This window comes from Cyrtonyx montezumae, unplaced genomic scaffold, assembly GCF_038088225.1.
Source record: "Cyrtonyx montezumae isolate F1298 unplaced genomic scaffold, pur_monq_1.0 scaffold_8, whole genome shotgun sequence".
Classification (NCBI taxonomy): domain Eukaryota; kingdom Metazoa; phylum Chordata; class Aves; order Galliformes; family Odontophoridae; genus Cyrtonyx; species Cyrtonyx montezumae.
Genome location: NW_027072089.1, coordinates 28010746 through 28034486, shown reverse-complemented (window position 1 = coordinate 28034486; position 23741 = coordinate 28010746). Strand labels below are relative to the sequence as shown.

The following is a 23741-nucleotide window of genomic DNA, read 5'->3' as shown; positions in this document are numbered from 1 at the left end:
AGCTGCTACATATGACAGAGGATATTTCATTCGGCTGTCAGAATGTTATTAATAAAACATGGGGTGCGAAGAGGGCCACTATTTCCCCTTTCAATCACTATAGCATTTACAATGAAAATTTTATGCAGTGTGTAATTTTCAGTTAATGCTTGACACTTAAAATGTCGGTAGCTGCATTTTGTATGGTTCCTGAAGGGTTAATTGTATCATGTTCCCTGCATAAAAGCTCTGCTTATCAAAAGTGAATAGAAGAGTGTATGCAAATGTGTGTCTGTGACCTTTTGCCTTTCCAGGGTTAATTTATATGGTCATTAAAGATTTTATGAAATTGAGCAGCTTGGTGCTTTGAATCCCATTTTACCTTCACCTCCTAATTTATATAATTCCTACCTGAATTGAGAAATATTATTTTTTATTTTTTTGTGCTGCAATGAAAACAGCATGCTGTGCTGTGGAGAGTTGCAAGTCTGGTTATCTGGCATCACTCAGATTGCTAAAAATTCATTAAAATGTGACATCAGCACAGTGAGAGACAAATGATCACAGGATGAAAAGGAACAGTGGGCCTTTCACGGATTAGTGCTACACAGCCCCAGCATAGAAGCTAACTGCATAAACAGATTAATCCACCAGTAGCAGCATAGCTAAGATTTACAGAATAATTAAATAGGCTTGAGTTACTGTGAAGATTTCCATGTAATCTAGCTGGTGTGAACACGTAAGTGAGGTGTGGGTAATGCTGCTTCCTCAGAAGCCATGTACCAAGTTGTATCATTTATCCTGAATGGCTCCCCCTGGAGACAAAATTTGAGACTTCTCCCACAAAGCCAGGGGTTTATATTTAATACAGTACCTAATACCTAATACTTACTTACTGCAATTAGCGGGATACTGCTGTACTAATAGGATTTATATTTGAATTCCCCTATTTTTCTCTTTTTTTTTATTTTTTGGCTTAAAGATACATTTTTACATGGGCTTGCTTTTGTTCAAGCTGGCATGGTATATGTGCATATCCATATGTGTGCGTTTTAACATAAGTAATATTTCTAGCTAAAGAATATGAACTGATAAGCTTTAAATCTGGCATGCTGGTGGGAAGTGGATACTCTGATAAAGACGTGTTCAGAATTTCTGGGTAGATTTTGAAATATTGCCAAGTATTTGTAATTAATGTCCAACCTTCTTAAAGTGCCATTCTCTATCTTTTCTTCACCTCCTTCTCCCCATTTTGACAACCTCTTTCAGTGCTATCCATATTAAATGAAGAGTTTTTTACCTGCTGTTGAATGGTCACTGAGTTGGATCTTTTCTATGCTTGTCCCCAGAAGAACAAGGTGAAGATACTGAAGGATCTGCTAAAAGTACATCAGTGGCTGTTGGTGATGATAAGGACTCAAGTGAGAGAGACAATACCGAAGTTAAAAAAGCTAGTAAAGACTCCGGTAAGAAGCTAGAATTTTGTCTTCCTCTTTTCTTTAACTTATGAAATGCTCTTTCATTTTAAACTGTCTGGACATTCCCACTACTATTCATTGCATGTGCATTTTGCATGTGATTTCTATCAGTAGCCTCCCATTGACCTATTTTTAATCATAACCATCTGACAGGATAGATGCGGATAAGTTGAAGAATATTACAGGACGACCAGTGAGATTATTTTTTAATCAAATCAGTTTGTGTGCTTGTAATTTTTTAAGCGCCTTTCATTAATCTTAGCTGTACTTGTGATTCCTGTGATGGCATATTAATTTTTCATAAGCATAGGATTAGGTACCACTTGAATTTTTTCTTCAATCAGGTTTTGCCCCGCTTTTAACCCAAAGAATGTGGGGTTTTTTATTATTATTATTTTTTTGTTCTTGGTCTCTGATCACTTACTCCCAAGAATCTGGCCTCTTCCTCGGCATTTATTTGAGGCATTTTGAAAAAAATACACAAAATCCATTGAAAAAGTTTACAGATGATTCAGCCTAAGGAAGAGGAAATATCATTGAAAATGGATTATATGGGTTGGGTAATTTTGATCCCTTGGAATAGACAAAACCCAGTAATGAAAGCTACTGTCTTTGAAAACAAACCCCCATGTCATGACATTTACTTGTGCACAAACAAACCCAGGGCCAGCATCTGGTGTAGATACCCAAGGCTTTTTCTGTGTTTGATTTGGCAAATATGTGACTTCATCCATGCTTTTTATGTATGAGATGGAAATCTATGGTCACAATGAATATTACATTGGCTACTTTTGCTGCACGCTATACCTAGTTACATTATGTTGGATTCATTGAAGCAGAAGAAGTGCTGAAACAGGTTGAAGCCTATTAGTTTCAGGTAGTCATATATCTTTTCCTTGTATGCCAATGACAGCTGCATACAAAGGAGGCTGTATTCTCCATAGAGATGTATAGTTGTAGAGAAAATACAGTTTCACATAGGATCTTCTTTACAATCAAATTCTCCTATACTATATTTTGCTCTTACATACTACATATTTTTTCATGAATTAAAAAAATAGAAGACTGACTGATAGATTAAAACTTCCTTTAAGCTTGCTTTTTGATGTACTAAGGTCACTGTCCGTTCACAGTTTAGAACCTCAGCTGCTCTTCAGTTGTTTTATTTTTAGAGATCCAGAAACTGAAGTAAGGCTGATGATGACGAGGATGATGTTGAGCAAGAAACTGTGTTGTGGTTTAAAACATATGAGGGCTGCTCTGAAAGTAATGCCTCCTATTTTGTTATGTTGGCCCATGATGTCAGAGGTGGTCAGACAGAATGACGTCTGATATGGAAGTGCGTATGAAGCATAAGTGTGCAATCGAATTCCTCCATGTGGAAAAAATTTCACCCATTGCCATTCATCAATGCTTGCTGAACATTTATGGAAACTATTACTATTACTACAGTAGCTGTAATTACAGTGAGGTGGGGGGCAGTGTGTTTCAGCAGTGGCGACAGCGACAGTCGGTTATCTCTGCTGGTGCAGATTTTTACAGGCACAGCATGCAGGCTCTCTTGTTCATTGCTGGTGAAAATTCATAGATAACAATGGAGACTGATGAAAAATAGTGTTTTGTGGCTGAGTATTTTCTCTATCAACTTGTGTTATTGTGCTCATTGTATCTGTTGTGGTTTCCATAGAAAGAAATAGGAGGCATTACTTTCAGAGTGACCCACACATATCCCCCTTTATCTGGCTCTTTGACTTGGAAAGAGCTCTCCATGGTGCAGTAAATCCATGTTCTATAGCAGACATAAGTCTCCTACAGTGTTGTCAGGGTTTGCCTCTCACCTAGAAAGAGGTGACAGCTCACTGGAGCTTATGTTGCTCACCAGATACTCCATCCCAGGAATTGGAATCACTAAAAAGTGGTTCAGAGAGTTTATCAGCCCTCGTATTTTCTTAGGTACATTTCTAGCTGTTCAAGAAAGAGTATAGTATGAAAACTCGAGGAAAAAAAAAAAAAAGGAAAAAAGATGGAATCTAGAAAAAAAATACTGAAGGGGAATTCTCAAAATTCCATCAGGATTAGCTGCTCGTAAGGGCCAAGTTTAATTAGGACAAACCTATATCTAGATGCCTACTGGGTGCACTACAAAAAAAAAGCCAGCATAATTGTTCTGCATTCCCGTGCTAGCAATTACAGAAATAACATTGCAGTAAGATTCATATACAAACAAGGGCCGAAATACATGATTTGCCTTTGAGCTTTAGAGAAAGCAGTTTGCACTATGAAATCCTCAATCTTTTAGAAACTTTTATTTTCATAATCTAAATTAATTCTCCATATGTACCGTTCAGACCATCATCTTAATTTTCACTCAGCTGACAAGTATTTCTAGTGACTATATAACTGCTTATGTATAATTGAATGTTAATTTGAGCTTTCTCATGAATTGAGTGTTGCAATTCTTGACAGAGAAATCTCAGGAAAACCAATAAATTAATCACAATACTAACAAGTTAGACAGGAAAGTGGTGTGACCCCTCTTTAGCATAGAATCTATTAGACGAGGAAGGATTAACATGTATTTAGTAACAGTATGTTTGTGTAAGCTGTTGTGCTGTATTGCTTAACTTATCTCGAGGAGTAGAGCTTTCAAAATGAGACTTGGCAATATGCAAGTTATATTTGTTGAATATTCATTCAGAATAGAAAAGCCTACTAATGCCTCATTTATATTGTCATTTAAATCTAGTGCCACTTTAGATTAATTATAATCCAAATTACAGCTCTATGCAGTGCAAGAATTAATATGGAATTTATCCAGATTAATACATTTGCATTGAAAATGTAATATGTCTTTGCCATGGCTAAGGGGAGCACTTTTTAATAAGGTAGTAAACATGAGGAAGGATGGAAATTAACCTTCATTATTGCAATGAAAATTATCCTTTCATTCTCCTCTAATTAGAAAGAATACTCTAGCAGTAATTATAATTTTAGAATTATTTTGAGGTTGAATAATATCATCTGATGTGTCAAAAGTCTTAAATTATGCAATCTTTATCAAATACAATGATTCATAAATAACAAGACAGTATTCTGATTGTAGGTTTTCGAGGATTTCCATTTTTTAGCATTCTCCCCCTTATCAGTCACTCAAAAGTTTGTATTTTTATTTTGGAGTTTCAAAAATGCTACAAATGTGATGGCATCTGAATTGCAGAGAATTATGTCATTTTTGTACAGCAATATTAGACAATTTAACTAATTCTGTAACTGGCAGTTAGTCTATTTTGTGGCACTTATTTTTAACTAGTCTTGTTCTTTCAGTTAAGTGTAGTAACAAAAGTACATTATTCATCTAAAACAACACTGCATGTTCTGCATTACCAAATGTATTCAAATTGTGTTTCACAATTAAGAAAAAAACACAAATAACGTGTCTCAAAAATAGAAATTTTGGATTTAAAACAGGAACAAGAACATATTTAGTCTCTTCCTCCAGCTGCATATTAAGAAGAGCATGCCAGTGGAACTCTCAGCTATGCAAACGGTGCCTCACCACAAGCTCAAGACTGTAACATTTTCTCTCCTCTCCCTCTCCTCTTTCAATACCCTATCTGTAAGGCCATAACTGTATTCAGCCTCTCTGCAGGAAGCTCCTTAAAACACTGAATCCAATCCAGAAAACAGAAAGTTGGTACAGTAAGAAAAGTCAGTGAGTTGTACTAGCTAGACCATTCACTTGCATAGGGAGTCCAAACCTCTTTTTCTTTTTCAGCTATACTTGTGGCCCAGAGAGACCCAGGCGTAAGGTGCTGCTCTGGCTTGGGGATTTGATCCTCTCCATGCATGGGGGCAAGTGGCTTCAGCCCGTTTTTTCCAAACCTGAGCCACAGTTACAGTTCTATAATCCAGATGTAACTTGGGTTCAATAAAAAGTAACAGGGTTTGAGATTGACTGAATCCAGAGTAACATCAACTACAAAAACAACAAAGCCTCTGTAAATTTCCACAATTTATATAAATATCATTGTAAGCATAGTAAAAAGCTCTGCTTTTATATTCATTTATTGACCCCAGCACAGTGTTTGATGACTCCATACTTTTGTTATATTAACAACAAAAGAAAAATTAACCAAAAAAAATACTTGTTTTTATTGAAACAAGAACAATGTGTTTCGTGATTACTATCGTCCCTTTGAAGTAATCAAGTTGTCCTATCCTGTGGTGGAAGACGATGTATAATATTAACCTTTTGTATACCCAAGCGCACACAGAGTTTACTCCAAGCTAAACTGCATTAGCAGTTGCATACCAATGCCAAAAGCACAGTTAAATGCATTTTCACAAAAGGATTTTTGAGCAGAATTTGGATCCTAATTTCTGTAACAATATGTTGAAAACAATCTGGTGTGAAGAGGGTAGAAGAAGGCAGAATTGTTTTATTTTGCTTTTTAAATTCATTGTCCTGTATGGCGGTGTCTCTTTACACCAGCTGAGATTCTACCCCATTTGTCTTTTTAAAGGAGCATTTTAGAGGTGGCATATGATAAAGGGAAGAAACAGTAGGCAACTGTTAGACATTTTTGACAGTTGGAAATGAAGAGAGGTTAATAATTTGAACCTATCCTTCTAAAACCTGAGAAGCAACCTTTTTCTGTTAATATAGTATGTCACTTTCATACTTTCTATAATTCTCACAGTAAAGACATTTAAATAATGTGTTTAAATGCTGTGTTGCCAAGTAAATGTTGCTAGGCCAGTGAGAACTGTATTATCATAAACCAAATTGAGTAACAAACTGGTACATTTTAAATGGTAAAAAGCCCATGAGCTTTTTACCTTTCAGCTTCACCAGTGCTTCAGGTACATCTCTTAACTGAGCCATCAAAATGAGGCCTCCAGGAACAGATCCTCAGAGGGTAGAAATTCAGAGGGGCTCCAGAAAGCAGTGTGCCCAGATATTAAATCAGTGCTGATAAATTGGTCTTTAAAAGTAGGAAAATATGGCAGGAGTAAACTTTAATTTGAGCAAGAACATACTGGTCTAAATTATGCCAAAAGAAATAATTACCAGTGTAGGAATGAAAAACAACGTGTGGGGAAATTAGCTTTAAAGTATATGTCATAAAATATGTTTATGTTTTTTTCCTAAACGCCCTTCAGAACATGTCTCTGTGTGATTCAGTTTTCAAATGCTTATTATTTTACCACGAGGATTTGATACTTACCTTATATGTTCTTTTATTTTACTTTTCTTTAATGTTGCTCTTTTAATATCAAATGTTGCACAAAGTCTATATAATTAAGATAATAATTAAAAATATACTGATTTTGTCTATAGAAAAATACAAGTATTTTCTTTGTGTTTACTTTGTTGCCAGAGCATCCATGACCTTATTTTTAAATTAATCCTAGGTTATTGTGCAACGAGGTGCAATTTGTTCATTTATATGAACCTTATGTGGATTGAAAAAAATCAAGATAAATCTTCATGCACAGCATACAATCAGATTACCCCTGGACTATATATTTACGTTGGGTCTGATAGCAATCAATGGTTTAGCTTCATTGCATTTCAAGATGTATTTGCACCCAGTGTCCAGTGATAGTGTCCTCACCCTGGAAATAATTTAGTTGCAAATTGACTGGAAGATGGTGAAAATTGAAAGTTAAAATTAGAAATACTCATAATAAACAGCAGAAAAAAGGTCAGATGATGCTGCACTATGATGAGATTGGAATGGTTGGTAAATGAGGTTTTGTGTTTGTCATGAGATGTATGTGACATGCCTACCCAATGCTCTTGTAATATCCAGCCTAGCAGAAGAGATTATCTGGCAAATTGACGCTGGAAAGAATTTTCTGATGGACTGGGAAATTAGAATTGCACTCTTTTCTTTGATGTGTGCAAGACTGGGCTGCATTACACAGCTAGTTCAGGCATAATATTAAGTATAGTATTTAATACTTAATAGTAGAACTATCTATAGAAAACAATTATATTCTGGTTTTGATCAGAAATGCCAGACTATAAAAATTCACAGTGTAAACATCTAAGGCAGTCCCAAATGACTGATCTTTGTATATAATTAATATTAAGTTAGCTCTGAAATCCTATTCTCCACAGTATTTCTTTTAAAGCCTTACTATATTTAGCTTCAGAATTGTAAGTAGGCAGGAGTTATCAAAACAGCACAATAATCATATTGCTCAGACAGTTTAGAAAATAGAGAGAGTGTAATTAAACATCAGCAAATTAATTATTTTGGAAAACAGGATTTTTAAGCAAAAGCTGATTTGTTTTAATGCAATACACAAATTCACACTGCGCTGCTAAAGAAGGCATCTTATTGATTAATCTTTAAAGGCAACCTCAGGTTATCTAAACAGTAGAAAATAGTTCATTTTTAAATGTATTTATAGAGTATCCACCAAGGATGAAAGTATTTTCACCTTTATACTTACCAGAGTTGGTTTTCTCAAATATATATTTTTCTCAGAACATTAAAAAAATACCCTCAGAGACAATACAGACCTTTGGAGTCACAGCCTCTTTGTAAAACAGAGTATTTTCAAGTTTAAAATGTGATCTTAAAAATTGTTTTTGGAACAGGAATAGTCACACCAGAGAAGGAACCAAAAGTGAACACTGTGGTAGGGACGCAACAACTTCTGGCAAAAGAAGAGGATGGTGCAGCTAAAAAGTCAAAGCCTCCAGAAGACAATAAATTTTGTCATGAGCAGGTAAAGGAAAATGTAAGGATTTAATGTTATTCTCAAATTCTTTCAAATAGGAATAAAACAGAGATGATGTGCTGTAAAAACAGCAATATTAACAAGTTATTAAAAGCACACTGACTGACAGCCTGCATCTTAATTTGATGTTTTTCAGTTTTATCAGTGTCCTTACTGTAACTACAACAGTAGGGACCCAAACCGTATCCAGATGCATGTCCTATCACAGCATTCAATGCAACCTGTTATCTGCTGCCCCCTCTGCCAAGATGTCCTCAGCAACAAAATGCATCTCCAGCTTCATCTGACCCATTTGCACAGTGTGTCACCTGACTGTGTGGAGAAGCTGCTCATGACTGTAAGTGTGCCAAATACTGAAGTACCTGCTACAGAAATGTATTCGGGACTCTCAGCAATGTATGTGTTGTGATGTAGCATTTTGGTAGCCAGAGATGGGGAACAGGTCAGGATTCTTAGTCTGTGTAGCTTGTCTGTTGATTGATGTCCCTTGGGAACTCTTCAAGGGACTGGAGGTGGATTTCAAAGATGCTGAAAACCTACAGTTCCTCCTTGACTGTACCTTGGAATAAGCAAGTTTATCTGAGCATAAATTTATCTAGTCTAATTTATATAGTCTAACATTATCCATGTTTTAGATATATCCCAACTCCAGTTTGTAAGAAAACCCTCAGGACTTTTGTGTCAAATGGAGTGCCAAAATATTGAAGTATTCCTGTATATAACTGTTCTGTACTTTCATTATACTACATGAAATTCACTGTAAAATATCAATAGTGGTACTAATTGGAAAACACAGATGTCATATTTTTCACAATGTCCTGTTTTTCACTTTCTGCCTCTGCATAATAAATTCTTCACATTTTTAATGAAAAAATACGAGTGTGAAAAATTAGAGCAGTTCTTTTGGATAAAGAATACCTGTTTTCAAGTACCTACCCTGAATCAGGAATAGACTTGAAATAGATTTACCCACATTTGGCTCAGTTTAGAGAACAAATCAACACAAATTTAACCTGGGAATTCCTGTTCTTCACTGAGAAATTTCACAGATCAAAACAATAAATTTCCTAGAAAATGAATGTCTCAACACTATATAAGCCATTGTCAGTGAAAATAATCAAATTTAGATTTTTTTTAATTACATTGTATGTTCACCTAGAAAAGGCTTCCCAAGACATCCTAGTGTCTAGTTGTCTTACCTTTTTAGCAGGATATGTTCCTGGAAATCTCAGGGATTCAGCTCCTTTAAGATTTCTTTCTGTAAACACAGACAACTTCTTCATTTATGACATTGCAGTGGTAGGCCAGTCATCTATTTCCTAACTAAAATGGCGAAGAATAATAAAGAACTGAAAGAAATCTTTAACGGAATTCCTTGTGCCAGGTGCTGAGGAGCAATGCAGAATTGGAAATCAACAAGAACAGTTTAAAGTTTTCTTTGTTCTTTTCTTTTCCTCAGTTTTCTACTCAGTGTAATTCTGCCTAACAATATAAATGTGGCCCCTATCGCAAGGAAAGAACAGTAGAAATTTGACATTTCAGACCCTTTTAGGAGACTGATAAACTGTCTCCATATTTTGGAGAAGGCTATGGGGACACCTGATAGCAGTATATCAGTATCTAAAGTAGGGCTATAAGAAAGAATGTGACAGAATTTTTAGCAGGGACTGTTGTGATAGGACAGGGGAAAAATGGTTTCAAACTTAAAGAGGAAAGATTTAGGTACAATATCAGGAAAAAAATTCTTTATAATAAGGACAGTGAGGCACAGGAACAGGTTGACCAGAGAGGTGGTGGATGCCCCCATTCCTAGAGACGTTCAAGGTCAGGCTGGACAGGGCACTGAGCAACCTGACTGAGCTATAGGTGTCACTGTTCTTTGCAGAGGTGTTGGATCAGATGACCTTTAAGGGTCCCTTTGAACTCAAATGAGTCTATGATTCTTTGATATTAATATTCTTTCTTCTCAAGTTCTTCATTATTCTTGATATGTTGATAATGGGACAACTTTGAAATCTGTCCTCTTTTCTCTGTGTGCTAGAGAGCTGTCTCACTCACTGAGATGTCCCTCAATTTTTTTTTTCAGAGAAAAATATCTATTTGCAAACCATAATCTGCATCATTTAAGTTTTTGTAGTTGATATAACTACTACGTTCTGTCCATACCTGAACTCTGATGACAAAATAAATACCATATAGAGCAAGATGTTCTTCTCTGGGACATTGGCAGTTAACTAGGTCATTTCTGTAGAAGTCCCTTTTGCCCAAATAAAATCAGTCACTAGATCTGAACAAAAGAAAAACACAAATCATCAAACAAATGATCATGTAAGTTTAACTGAAATGAGCATTATCAAACATCTAGAACAACACATCTTTCAAAGATTTCTATCTAGAATTCAAAAGCCTAACATGACATGTAAAGCAGTCTAAAGAAGATACTTACGTGAGGAATTTAGAACAAAGGAAAGAGAAAAGCCTTATTTTAAATGACAATAAATTGCTTCTTCTGTTTGGAAATCAGCTTATAATTTTCTTTAAAAGATCATGGAATGTGGATCATTTGTTTAAAAAGCTATTCATGTAAGATGAAGTGTGATTACCCTTAGTCAAGAGCTGGCTACTGGCTATATCTTAGCACCATCTCTGTCTTTAGAGGAAGTTCAAGGAAAATTCCCAACCTTCTTTGTAGTGACATTGACCCCAGTAAAATATTGAACATACTTAGTTCTGTGGCATCACTTTATTGTGGATTCTTTTGAGTTTATCCTCTACCAACAGGTAGACCGTGCTCTGATTTTGTGTTCCATCAGGAACCATTATCGAGGACAGAACCAAGGCCTTTGTTTAGTCTAGGCAGTCTTTGAGATGTGGTGATCTTTTGAGTTGTAATTTCATATTAGTTTTCCTGTAATAATACTATGTACTTGGTTTTCAAAGGTTCCTGTGCCAGATGTCATGATGCCCAATAGTATGCTATTGCCAGCAGCTGCTTCAGAGAAATCTGAACGTGAGACACCTGCAACCATTACAGCTGAGGGATCTGGGAAATATTCAGGTATGCGAGAAAAGTCATGTAGAAGTTAGGTATGGACAATTTAGAAATAATCCACTGTTTTTTTCTGAGTGAATCCATTTGGATTAGATAAAAAATAGAAAAGTAACACGGGGCTTGCATATGTACTACTTGCAAGTTTATGTATACCACACTGGTTGGCTTGCAGTAGAGGTAAAGTTAAGCACGCAGTAGTAGTCCCTAACCTCTTTGAAGGCAAGACCCCAACAAATAAGATCCAGTCCTAAAAGACAATTGCACTTTCAGCAATATCTGTAGGGAATGTTAAGCAAGCCTACTTGCATTTCCAATAGTAGGTTCCTCATCCTGGACACTTACAGTACTCTGTGCTGGACAACTGCCTTATTGAAGGAGAATGCTCCTTCCTCTCTCCTCCAAACACATTCTTCTTAGCTCCATGCCACAGCTGGGCCAACTGCCACTGCTACTTGTCATCATGCTTGCATTTTCATTTTAGCATCCCGTTGGTCTTGACTGCTTCATTCTTTGAGACAAGTCTGGACTGCTATTCTTTACTAAGCCAACATAAACCATACTATGTGCTGCTCTTGATTTCTGATGAAAACAACACTAATACCATGTGTTATTTTCTTCTACTTGTGTGAAACGCACTTAAATTTCTTTAACTAGGTGAAAGTCCTGTGGATGAGAAAAGTGCTCCTGGGATTGATGAATCAAAGCCTGGAATGGAAATTAAGAGTGAGGAACAGAAGCCACCCAAAGAATCTACTGAAACACCAGATTGGAATAAGAGTGGCAGTAAAGATATAAAGACCACAGATTCAATGCCTGATCAGCTAAATGAACAGCAGAAGAAGCAACAGCTCTCTGTTTCTGACCGCCATGTCTATAAGTACCGTTGTAATCATTGTAGCTTGGCATTTAAGACTATGCAGAAGCTTCAGATACATTCCCAGTATCATGCTATTCGGGCAGCTACCATGTGTAGCCTTTGCCAACGTAGCTTCCGTACATTCCAGGCTTTAAAAAAACACTTGGAAGCAGGCCACCCTGAACTCAATGAAGCTGAACTTCAGCAGCTGTGTGCATCTTTACCTGTTAATGGTGAACTCTGGGCAGAAGGTGAAAGTATGGGACAAGACGATCATGCACTAGAGCAGGAAATAGAAAGAGATTATGAGATGGACCAGGAAGGTAAAGCAAGTCCTGTAGGAAGCGATAGTAGCTCTATTCCAGATGATATGGGCTCAGAACCAAAGCGAACCTTACCTTTTAGAAAAGGGCCAAATTTTACTATGGAAAAATTTCTAGATCCATCTCGCCCATATAAGTGTACCGTGTGTAAAGAGTCTTTTACTCAAAAGAACATTCTCCTGGTCCACTATAACTCTGTCTCCCATCTACATAAACTCAAAAAGGTTTTGCAGGAGGCATCAAGTCCTGTCCCTCAAGAAACCAACAGCAGCACTGACAACAAACCCTACAAATGCAGCATTTGTAATGTTGCATATAGCCAAAGTTCTACATTGGAAATCCACATGAGATCTGTGCTTCATCAGACAAAGGCAAGGGCTGCAAAATTAGAACCAAGTGGTAATATAAGTAGTGGAAATAGTGTAGCAGGGAATGTTAATAGCCCCAGCCAAGGAATACTAGATTCTATGAGTTTACCAGCAGTTAACAGCAAAGAAACACATTTAGATGCCAAAGAATTAAATAAAAAACAAGCTTCTGAATTAATTTCTGCTCAACCTACGCATCACCCACCCCAGTCACCAGCACAACTTCAAATGCAACTACAGCATGAACTGCAACAGCAAGCTGCATTCTTTCAACCCCAGTTTCTAAACCCAGCTTTTTTGCCTCACTTTCCAATGACACCTGAAGCACTCTTACAGTTCCAACAGCCTCAATTCCTTTTCCCATTTTATATACCTGGGACAGAATTTAGCTTAAGCCCAGACCTGGGTTTGCCTGGTTCTGCCACGTTTGGTATGCCCGGAATGGCTGGTATGACAGGATCACTGCTGGAAGATTTGAAGCAGCAGATACAAACTCAGCACCATGTTGGTCAAACACAGCTACAGATACTGCAGCAACAAGCACAACAATATCAATCCACTCAACCCCAACTTCAGTCCCAAAAACAGCAGCAGCAAAGCAGCAAGCTGATGAAAGCAGAGCAAACTAGCTTAGTAAGCACAGACTGCCAGTTAATAAAAGATATGCCATCATATAAGGAGTCAGAAGAGATTTCTGAGAAACAAGAGAAGCCAAAGCAAGAATTTACTAATGAGAGTGAAGGACTAAAAGAAAACAAAGATATGAAGAAACCAAAATCCTCAGAATCAGCCATCCCACCACCCAGAATAGCATCTGGAGCAAGAGGGAATGCAGCCAAGGCTTTGCTGGAGAACTTTGGTTTTGAACTAGTTATCCAGTACAATGAGAACAGACAAAAAGTGCAGAAAAAAAGCAAGACTGGTGAAGGTGAAAATACTGACAAACTAGAATGTGGAACATGCAGTAAGCTCTTTTCCAACATTCTTATTCTGAAGAGTCATCAGGAACATGTACACGGACAGTTTTTTCCATATGGAGCATTAGAAAAGTTTGCTCGACAATATAGGGAGGCATATGACAAGCTTTATCCAATTTCTCCATCCTCTCCAGAAACACCTCCACCACCACCACCTCCTCCTCCACCACCGCCACCTCCTCCTCCTCCAACTCCTTCTCAGACTTCGTCAGCTGGGGGTGGAAAAATTCAAAACACAACGCCTACTCCTCTGCAAGCTCTGCCACCCACACCACCACCACCACCACCTCCTCCTCCTCCACCACCACCTCCTCCACCACCACCACCGCCATCTGCCCCACCTCAAGTCCAGCTTCCTGTTTCACTTGATCTCCCACTCTTCCCTCCAATTATGATGCAGCCAGTGCAGCATCCTGCACTGCCTCCTCAGCTTGCCCTCCAGTTGCCACCAATGGATACTTTGTCTGCAGATCTTACCCAGCTTTGTCAGCAGCAGCTGGGTCTAGATCCTAATTTCCTGCGCCACTCTCAGTTCAAGCGTCCACGTACAAGAATCACAGATGATCAGTTAAAAATACTGCGGGCTTATTTTGATATTAACAATTCCCCAAGTGAAGAGCAGATCCAAGAAATGGCTGAGAAGTCTGGTCTTTCTCAGAAAGTTATCAAGCACTGGTTTCGTAATACACTGTTTAAAGAACGACAAAGAAATAAAGATTCTCCATATAACTTCAGCAACCCTCCCATAACAGTGTTGGAAGATATCAGAATAGATCCTCAGCCTTCAGCTGTAGAACCTTACAAGTCTGATGCATCTTTCAGCAAGAGGTCCTCCAGAACACGGTTTACTGATTACCAGCTTCGTGTCCTCCAAGACTTTTTTGATACAAACGCTTATCCAAAGGATGATGAAATTGAACAACTTTCAACTGTTCTTAACCTACCTACTAGAGTTATTGTTGTATGGTTCCAAAATGCACGACAAAAAGCTCGCAAAAGTTATGAAAATCAAGCTGAAACTAAGGACAATGAGAAAAGGGAATTGACAAATGAACGCTACATTCGAACTAGCAACATGCAATACCAGTGCAAAAAGTGCAGTGTAGTTTTTCCCAGGATCTTTGATTTGATTACACACCAGAAAAAGCAGTGTTACAAAGATGAAGATGATGATGCTCAAGATGAAAGCCAAACTGAAGATTCCATGGATGCCTCAGATCAAACAGTGTATAAGAACTGCACAGTTTCTGGCCAAAACGATGCATCAAAAAGCCTGGCAGTCACAGCAGCAAGCTCTGGCTCCGGTTCTAGTACTCCTTTGATTCCATCCCCCAAACCAGAACCTGAGAAGGCTTCTCCTAAGCCGGAGTCAACCGAAAAACCAAAACCAAATGAAACCATCTCTAAGCAAACCGACACAACCTCCCAAAGCACCAAACCAGTACAATCTGCTCCAGTAAACCCTTCTGATCCTCAGCCCTCTGCTTCTCAACCACAGCAACAAAAACAATCACAGATAATAGGGAGACCTCCTTCTGCATCGCAAACTACACCTGTTCCTTCCAGTCCTTTACCAATTTCAATGACTCCTCTACAGAACAGTCTACCTCCTCAGTTATTACAGTACCAATGTGATCAGTGTACAGTTGCCTTTCCAACTCTAGAACTTTGGCAAGAGCACCAGCACATGCATTTCCTAGCAGCCCAAAACCAATTTATTCACTCACAATTTCTAGAGAGACCAATGGATATGCCCTATATGATATTTGACCCCAATAATCCTTTGATGACTGGACAGTTGCTTAACAGTTCTCTTGCTCAGATGCCACCACAGACTGGCTCATCACACACCGCACATGCTGCTACAGTTTCTGGTTCCATGAAACGAAAGCTGGATGATAAAGAAGACAATAACTGTAGTGAGAAAGAAGGAGGAAACAGTGGAGAAGATCAACATCGCGATAAGCGTTTAAGAACTACAATTACTCCAGAGCAGCTGGAAATTCTCTATGAAAAGTACCTGTTAGATTCCAACCCCACGAGAAAGATGTTAGATCACATTGCACGTGAAGTGGGACTTAAAAAGAGAGTTGTACAAGTCTGGTTTCAGAACACTAGAGCCCGAGAAAGAAAAGGACAATTCCGTGCTGTTGGTCCAGCCCAGTCTCATAAAAGGTGTCCATTTTGTCGAGCACTCTTTAAAGCAAAATCAGCTTTAGAAAGTCACATTCGCTCTCGACATTGGAATGAAGGGAAACAAGCAGGTTATAGTTTGCCACCAAGTCCCTTGATATCAACTGAAGATGGAGGAGAAAGTCCGCAAAAATACATATTTTTTGATTACCCATCATTGTCATTAGCAAAAACTGAACTATCAAGTGAAAATGAATTAGCCTCCACTGTATCAACGCCCATTAGCAAAAATGCAGAAATGTCACCAAAAAATCTCTTAAGTCCTTCTTCTTTTAAAGCAGAGTCTAGCGAGGATATAGAAAATTTGAATGCCCCTCCTGCTGACTCTGCATATGATCAAAACAAGACTGACTTTGATGAGACTTCATCAATTAATACAGCAATTAGTGATGCCACAACAGGAGATGAGGGAAACAATGAAATGGAGAGCACGACTGGCAGTTCAGGGGATGCAAAGCCTGCATCACCTCCCAAAGAACCAAAAACACTTGTGAATGATGCGCTTACAAAAGCTGCAACTACACCTACAAGTGAGAACACTGATGATAAATTTCTGTTTTCTCTTACAAGCCCCTCAATACATTTCAATGAAAAAGATGGTGATCATGACCAAAGTTATTACATTACTGATGACCCTGATGATAATGCCGACCGCAGTGAAACTTCAAGCATAGCTGATCCAAGTTCACCAAACCCCTTTGGAGCCAGCAATCCCTTTAAATCCAAAAACAGTGATCGGCCAGGCCACAAACGTTTCCGAACACAAATGAGTAACCTTCAGCTTAAAGTTCTCAAAGCTTGCTTTAGTGACTACCGGACTCCAACAATGCAAGAATGTGAAATGTTAGGGAATGAGATTGGTCTGCCCAAACGTGTTGTCCAAGTCTGGTTTCAGAATGCGCGGGCAAAAGAAAAGAAATTCAAAATTAACATAGGGAAGCCATTCATGATAAATCAGACTGGGCCTGATGGAACAAAGCCAGAATGCTCTCTATGTGGTGTAAAATATTCTGCACGTTTGTCCATAAGAGATCATATCTTTTCCAAACAGCATATTACAAAAGTGAGAGAAACTGTGGGAAGTCAGCTAGATCGCGAGAAAGATTATTTAGCTCCTACAACAGTTAGACAGCTGATGGCACAGCAAGAATTGGATCGCATAAAAAAGGCTACTGATGTGCTAGGATTAACAGTTCAGCAGCCAGGCATGATGGACAGCAGTTCTCTACATGGCATCAGTTTGCCAGCAGCTTATCCAGGACTCCCTGGCCTTCCTCCTGTTCTTCTGCCTGGAATGAATGGTCCATCCTCCTTACCTGGATTTCCGCAAAGTTCAAACAGTAAGTCTATAAGGGGATGACTTTTTTTTTCAGTACGTTAATTAGATCACCTTGTGTAGTCACCATCCCCTTCTAAAACAGCATATTGTGAATTCACTTTATTGGGTGACGGAGCACTGGATCAGATTGCCCAGAGAGGTTGTGTAGTCTCCTTGGAGATCTTCAAAAGTCACCTGGACACGGAATGGGCAACCTGATTAGGTGGCTCTGCTTGAAATGTTAGACTAGAGGGCCTCCCAAGGTCCGTTCCACTTGAACCATTCTGTGATTACATGATTCTGTGAGTAGATAAAAAATACTGCAATGAGAAGTACCCAGTGCTATACAAGACTGTCACTCCAAACTGGGTGATATCTCTAATTTCCCCTAAACAGAATATCTAGGTTTTAATTGAAATCTAATAAACAGAAATGTTTTAGTGCATATTAGGCTTCTGTAACATCAAAAATATAACAATTGCAATATTATTGGAGGTTTTTCTTTTTGTTGTTGTTGTTGTTGTTGTTGCTGTTCTTTTTCTGGATGATATTACCATAGGCAAAATACGGGTTAGAATTTTGTCTGTAAAATCTGCAAATATTTAAATAACATCTGAGGAAGTGCAAATTAGTCATTTCCACAGTAGTGTTTCATCAGACATTTAGTCCACCCATTAAGACAGTTTAATCTGTTGATTCAACATGAACACTAAAAAATTCTGCCCAAGACCCTGTACTATACTCCTGAATAATTAGAATAGGATAAGTTTTCTGTTGAAGGTGGTCACTAACTATAGTTTCAATATGATCAAAATTTCAGGAGTTTCTGAATGTCTCCTATTCCGAGTTTTTAAAGTCGTTGCAGGCATACACCACTTTACTTGAATTTGTGCTTTTAAACTGAACACATAATTCTGTTTTACTGAAGTTGGCTGGTTTTTATTCACATTGGAAAGTACTTCCGCTTGAAATAACTTTAATAGAAGTTAGAGATTCAAGATTTCTGTAGAATGATTTGTTTAGTCCTCAAAGAATGAACCCATTATTTTTATTTGTAGTAGGCTCCAATTTTACAGAGTTCATTGTGAGTGCAGTGTTGCAGACTGAAGTTCTCTGATTGATCCTCAAACTTTACACATTTGTATCAAATACATGCTCAGCAGAGGTAGGGAGTTGGTTAAGACACTTCACCTCATTTTATTGAGTAATTCTACTTGCTAGTAATTTCTAGGTTTTTTTTTTTTAATTATTATTTTTTATTTTTACAAAACAACTAACTTTGGCAAATAAGGTAGGGATTTAATCACTAGTGTTGTTAGGCAAACTAAGACTATAGCAATGTCTTTTCTGCTACCCATCTCTGCTTTGATTAATGATGACGATGTTATTATTTCCCTAAGTAGTGGTCAAAGTATCTCACTTTTCTCTTCATTGGATCGGAATGGGTTCCACAATGGAGTTTCTGGCTGACTGCCCTCTGGCTTTTGTAAAATATTTATTGGCACAGAGAGTGCGTATAAAGGAAATATGAAGTTGTTGTATTTCCTTCTTAATGGCATACAGTGTCCAGGTCCAGAAATGGCTGGTTGTTGTTCATTAAAATTATAGATATGGTTTCTCCATGTAACTGGCTAAATACATATATCACTCTGAAAGTAATGCCTCCTACTTATTTCAATGGAAATTACAACAGATACAGAGAGCACAATAGTGTTATTCGATAACGCACATTCTCAGCTACAAAACACTATTCTTCAACATAGTAATTAGCAGTAGCTATGCATTTTCAGCAGTGATGAACAAGAGCCTGCGTGCCATGCTCATAAAAATCTGCACTGGCAAAGCTGACTTACTGTTTCATAACTGCTATGATGGCATCACTGTTTGAAGACATTGCCCATAACATCCATCTTTCATCAGCCTGAACAGATAGAAATTAGAATCCGGACTGTATGATGTGTTTGGGCAGTCTATTCAAGATTGACATCATGCTCTGTGGTCTTCAAAATGGTATGGGACCTGGCTATTGGGCTGCAAGAATAGTATTGTCTTCTCCAGCCCATCTCTGGAAGTTCACACATACAGCTTAGTCAGCATCATAAAGTGTTATTCAGAGTTGTTGGTCAGTCTGGGTCCCAGGAAATCCAGAAGGATCACCCCTTTCTTACCTGAAATGACAGTGCACATCACTCTACCCACTAAGGACTGTGTCTGGAAGTTTTTCTTCAATGGAGAATTCACATATCACCACTCCATGGCCTGCCATTTTGACTCTGGCTCATGGTAGTGACATCACATTTAATCATGAGTAATGGTGTGATCCTGAAAACTATCACCTTTTGCCTTGAATTGATTAAACTAATTGAATTCATTAGGTCCTTGTCAGCGGTTTACGGGCAGGTTCGGCACGGTTCTGTGATGATTGGTGTGGGGGACCCATGGACCCACGCCCGAGGAAAGAGGAAGGGGAAAAGAGTAAAGGGAGATGGGCCTAGAAACAAAACAGCGACAACGATCTGAGGAGGAAAGCTAATTTAAGAAATAAGATATCAGAAAGCAAAATAATATAATGCAATAAAATTGGAATTGAAGCTAATAAATCTAAAAAGAATAAGAGAGTGTCCGATAAACTGAAGGCCTTACGCTAAATGCTGAAGACGAGATGGCAGCGAGCACCCACTGCTGAGTCGATCTGAAAGGGAAGAGAGGGTGTCTCGTGACCACAGACAGTTTTTATCTTTCCCTCTGAGCAGAAAAACATAAAAATAAAAAGCAACGCAAAGTCCTCTGGGGAACGTAGTTCTTCTCTTCTGAGACAGGTATACCCATAACTATCTGTGATCTATGGAGCTGGAGCATTAACTCTTTAATTCTTAATGCTCTACATGATGTGGAATGCCAAAACCATGGAATACCATATTGCCACCATTGTTTCCAGCACATTGAAGCCAATACTCAGCTACATACACAGTTTCCTGGTCATAATCTGCTGATTCACATGAATGAGCTGATTGAGATGCTCTTCATTTTGTCTGGTGACAGCTGTGTTGAGCATGGCTGTCCAGAATGTGGCATTTCGTGTAGCTGTCTCCATTGCTAATATGCACCACCCACCATTTCGCTGTGCTCACATCCACTGTTTGGTCTCCATAAAATTCAGCAAGCATTGATGAATGTCATTGGGTGTCTTTTTGTTTTTTTCATGAAGGAGTTCAGTGACACACCTTTGCTTCATACACACTTCTGTGTCAGATGCCATTTTGACAGATTGCTCCTCTGCTGCCATTTGTCACACAACAGAATACTGTCACAAAAGTTCAGCTTCTACTGCCATAACACCAACATCTGCCTCTGAAGTTGTGCGTGAACATAATAAAATAGGAGGCATTACATTCAGAGCAGTCCTTGTAGATTTGGGTAGGTCAACATTCAGCTAAAATGTGCTTTGTCATACTTTACTCTCAAGAACAGGAAGTCCACATGCAAAGTGCTGCTGGTGAATGGTCGCACAACCATGGTAGCTTCTCTGCTGTTTTGAACAGCTGTTTTTGTGAACTGGCCAAAACTGCCAGTGACCATTCTCACTGTTTGTCTTTACAAATATCTGAGTTCAATCTATAGAACATGTTCCCTGGTATTATTTAACTTACTGGAATTAATTCAGCCTCAGAATCTATACGCTTTTCTGTTAATAAGATAAAAGCAGAATGCCAGGTAAACAGGCCTACTGATCCATAGTAACTCACTTTTCTTATTTTCCAATTTCCACAAATTATTTCTTCTTTGAGATAAACATAAATCATTAGCATCATAGCGTACACAGTGCACTGCCAATTGAGATGGATTTTTAGCCTCTTTCATCTTGCATCTTCTTAAGGTTAATTAGTCCATTGTGTGCAAAGCCCACTGTGTAAATCAGCTTGTACAATCTTGTGGGTTTTTTTTATTTTTATTTTTTAGTTCTGCCATATGCTAAATAACCCCCACATCCCACTTTGGTTCCCTGGCAAATACTTGAATGTATAAATTCCCATTCCCTAATGAAACAAAATGAAGCAGTCACACTGAATGGAAAAAATAGATTATTTTAATCATTCATTATGAAAGTAAATAATATACCCATAAGTTCTCCAGTATGTTCTCAACACTAGTATTTCCTGCAACTAATTAACCCATTTCTATTTTTTCATCTACACTACTTTGGCTGATGATTCACATTCATATTTGATGCTAAGAATTGTTTAAGTAGGACTTGTTTAGAAGCAGACTTCCTGGAAAACTTGTCTTTGGCCATGTTTATTTTCTAGCAGCCTAGATATTCTCAGTTTTCAGAACAACTGCTCTGCATCATTCTTTAAATGCATGATTTTGTTGAAGCAAACTCCCCTATGACTCACTATCTTATTCTTCAAGCCTATTTCTTGTGAAATTTACTGCAGTTTCTTCATTTGTCATTCATGTGTCATCTCTTCATTTTGGTCCAATCCTGAAAATGCACTTCAGAAGAAGGCTCACTGAAACTTCTTATATTTAAATATTTACCAGTTCACAGTGATGTTTGCAGTGTTGGCATTTCCTTAGGTAACTCCATCCAATATGCCCTTCATGTTTGTTTAAAGGGTAAATGTCAGAATTAGTAAGAACCTCACTTCTAAAGAATACATTTGCAGTTTGCTAAGATAGGGAAATATTGAAACTATAATAATAAACATCGGATTTAAAATTATCTCCTGCATTTCTCTTTAGTCACAACAGACAAATAAATGAGCCTGCTTGGTTTCACTTGTATTGTGAGAGATTTGACTTTAATGTTCTTGCACCAAACATTGCTGTTCGTGGGTTTCCAAGAAACTGTGAATACAACTAACTTTTGCAAAATACTAGTCTTTCCAAAATGTGATATTTGTTTTTACAGAAGGTTTGAAATAGAACAATAATGCTAAATCATGAGGGAAATATTCATACTACATTTCATTTTGTCTCTTTTATTTAGTGTTCAGACTGGACTTCTATTTGCAAAGTTTATTGCACTCATTAAAATAATATTATTTTCTTCATTTCTGAATGCAACTTTAAACTTAGTTCAGAACTTTGTTCTAAAACAAGTGTCTTGCAATGTCAGAATTATTGTATGGTTCTAGGATGATGTGTCTAAGAATTTTCTCACCTGTGGGATACATTTCTCTAGATAACACAATTGTATTACCTTGTGGGTGTTATAGCTATATGTGCCTAACATACTTCCTAATATGGAGTTATTTGGTGGAATTCTAATTCATGTAGATTTTTAGTTCTGGTTTGGTTGTGTTCTTGAAGTCCTTTCTTGTTTTCTAGATGAATGTAGATAGGGGAATTTGCCTTCTGTTTTCATCTGTTCTTGAAATTTACCTTTTCTTTTCTTCTCAGTTTTTTGTTTTTGCCTGTGATGCACTGTAGAAAACCAGTGCTTCATCTTGCCATACTTGATCTAGGTCATCATTACCATAGTTTTTTACATATCACTTAAGCCTGAGTTCCTTTGAACGTTCGCAGCATATTTTTTCTCAACAATGCACACATCATCACTGGGTAAAATTTACTGAATAGTTTTTAAAATCTTATCCAGAGAAAAACTTGAGTCAACAGCAATTGCTTTCCAAATTATCAGGACACTGAATTCTGTTCTCTGCTTTCTTTTGCCCATTGGTAGCACTTTCATTTCTATATCTTTAGTCTTCTAATTCCACTAAGGAAAAGAAAAATCTCTCCTCTTTGGGAACCACTTAAAAGAGCTAGCAGAAGTAGAGAGTTCCTTCATTATCACTGTTTCTTTCTATTTTAAACCATTCAAGTCTGGAAATGCAGAATTTGTTTCACCCTTTTTCTTCGTTTAGTTTTGGAGACCTCAGTTCCACATTTACGTTTCAATAAAATAGTTAGATTTCACTCTCCTGCTACAGCCTGCATTCTAAACATTACAACCAAATTCCAAAGAATTGTTCAAAAATGTAATAGATCCTGCCTGCTGTAGACATCATCAAGATGAGGATAATGAAGACAACATGATCTGTAAGGGTTGAAGGGAGTAAGAATAGAAAGAAATCAGAAAAATCTGAAGTAGCTGACAGTCCAAAAAACATGACAAAGCTGGGGCAGCAGTTCATACTGATTGCATCATTCATGAATTTTTCATCCACAGTATTTATCATTTGAAATATTTTCTGCAGAATCTCTGCACAATTGCCTCTTACTTCCTATTGAAAGGATATGGCCAAGCAATAGCATCTTCGATGTCACCGTGCAGTAACTGTGACAATTACCCACTTTTTAATTATAACTGTTGTGACTTGTTTCACTATGCTATCTAATCCGTGCTCACAATGCATTTTAACTCCTTAATGTTCCCCTACCATTAAATAGGAGTAATGACATGGTGACAAACATTAAATGGCCTCTTTGTTA

General features: G+C 37.8%; 1 protein-coding gene across 1 annotated transcript in view; it reads left to right on the top strand.

The window, feature by feature from the left end:
* Positions 1-23741, top strand: part of ZFHX4 (zinc finger homeobox 4) — a 153739-nt gene that overhangs the window by 124346 nt on the left and 5652 nt on the right. Inside the window, exons 5-9 of the mRNA XM_065752871.1 lie at positions 1329-1445; positions 8071-8201; positions 8350-8550; positions 11154-11271; positions 11920-17322. Coding sequence (XP_065608943.1) covers positions 1329-1445; positions 8071-8201; positions 8350-8550; positions 11154-11271; positions 11920-17322 — 5970 coding nt within the window. The remainder of the gene's footprint in view (positions 1-1328; positions 1446-8070; positions 8202-8349; positions 8551-11153; positions 11272-11919; positions 17323-23741) is intronic.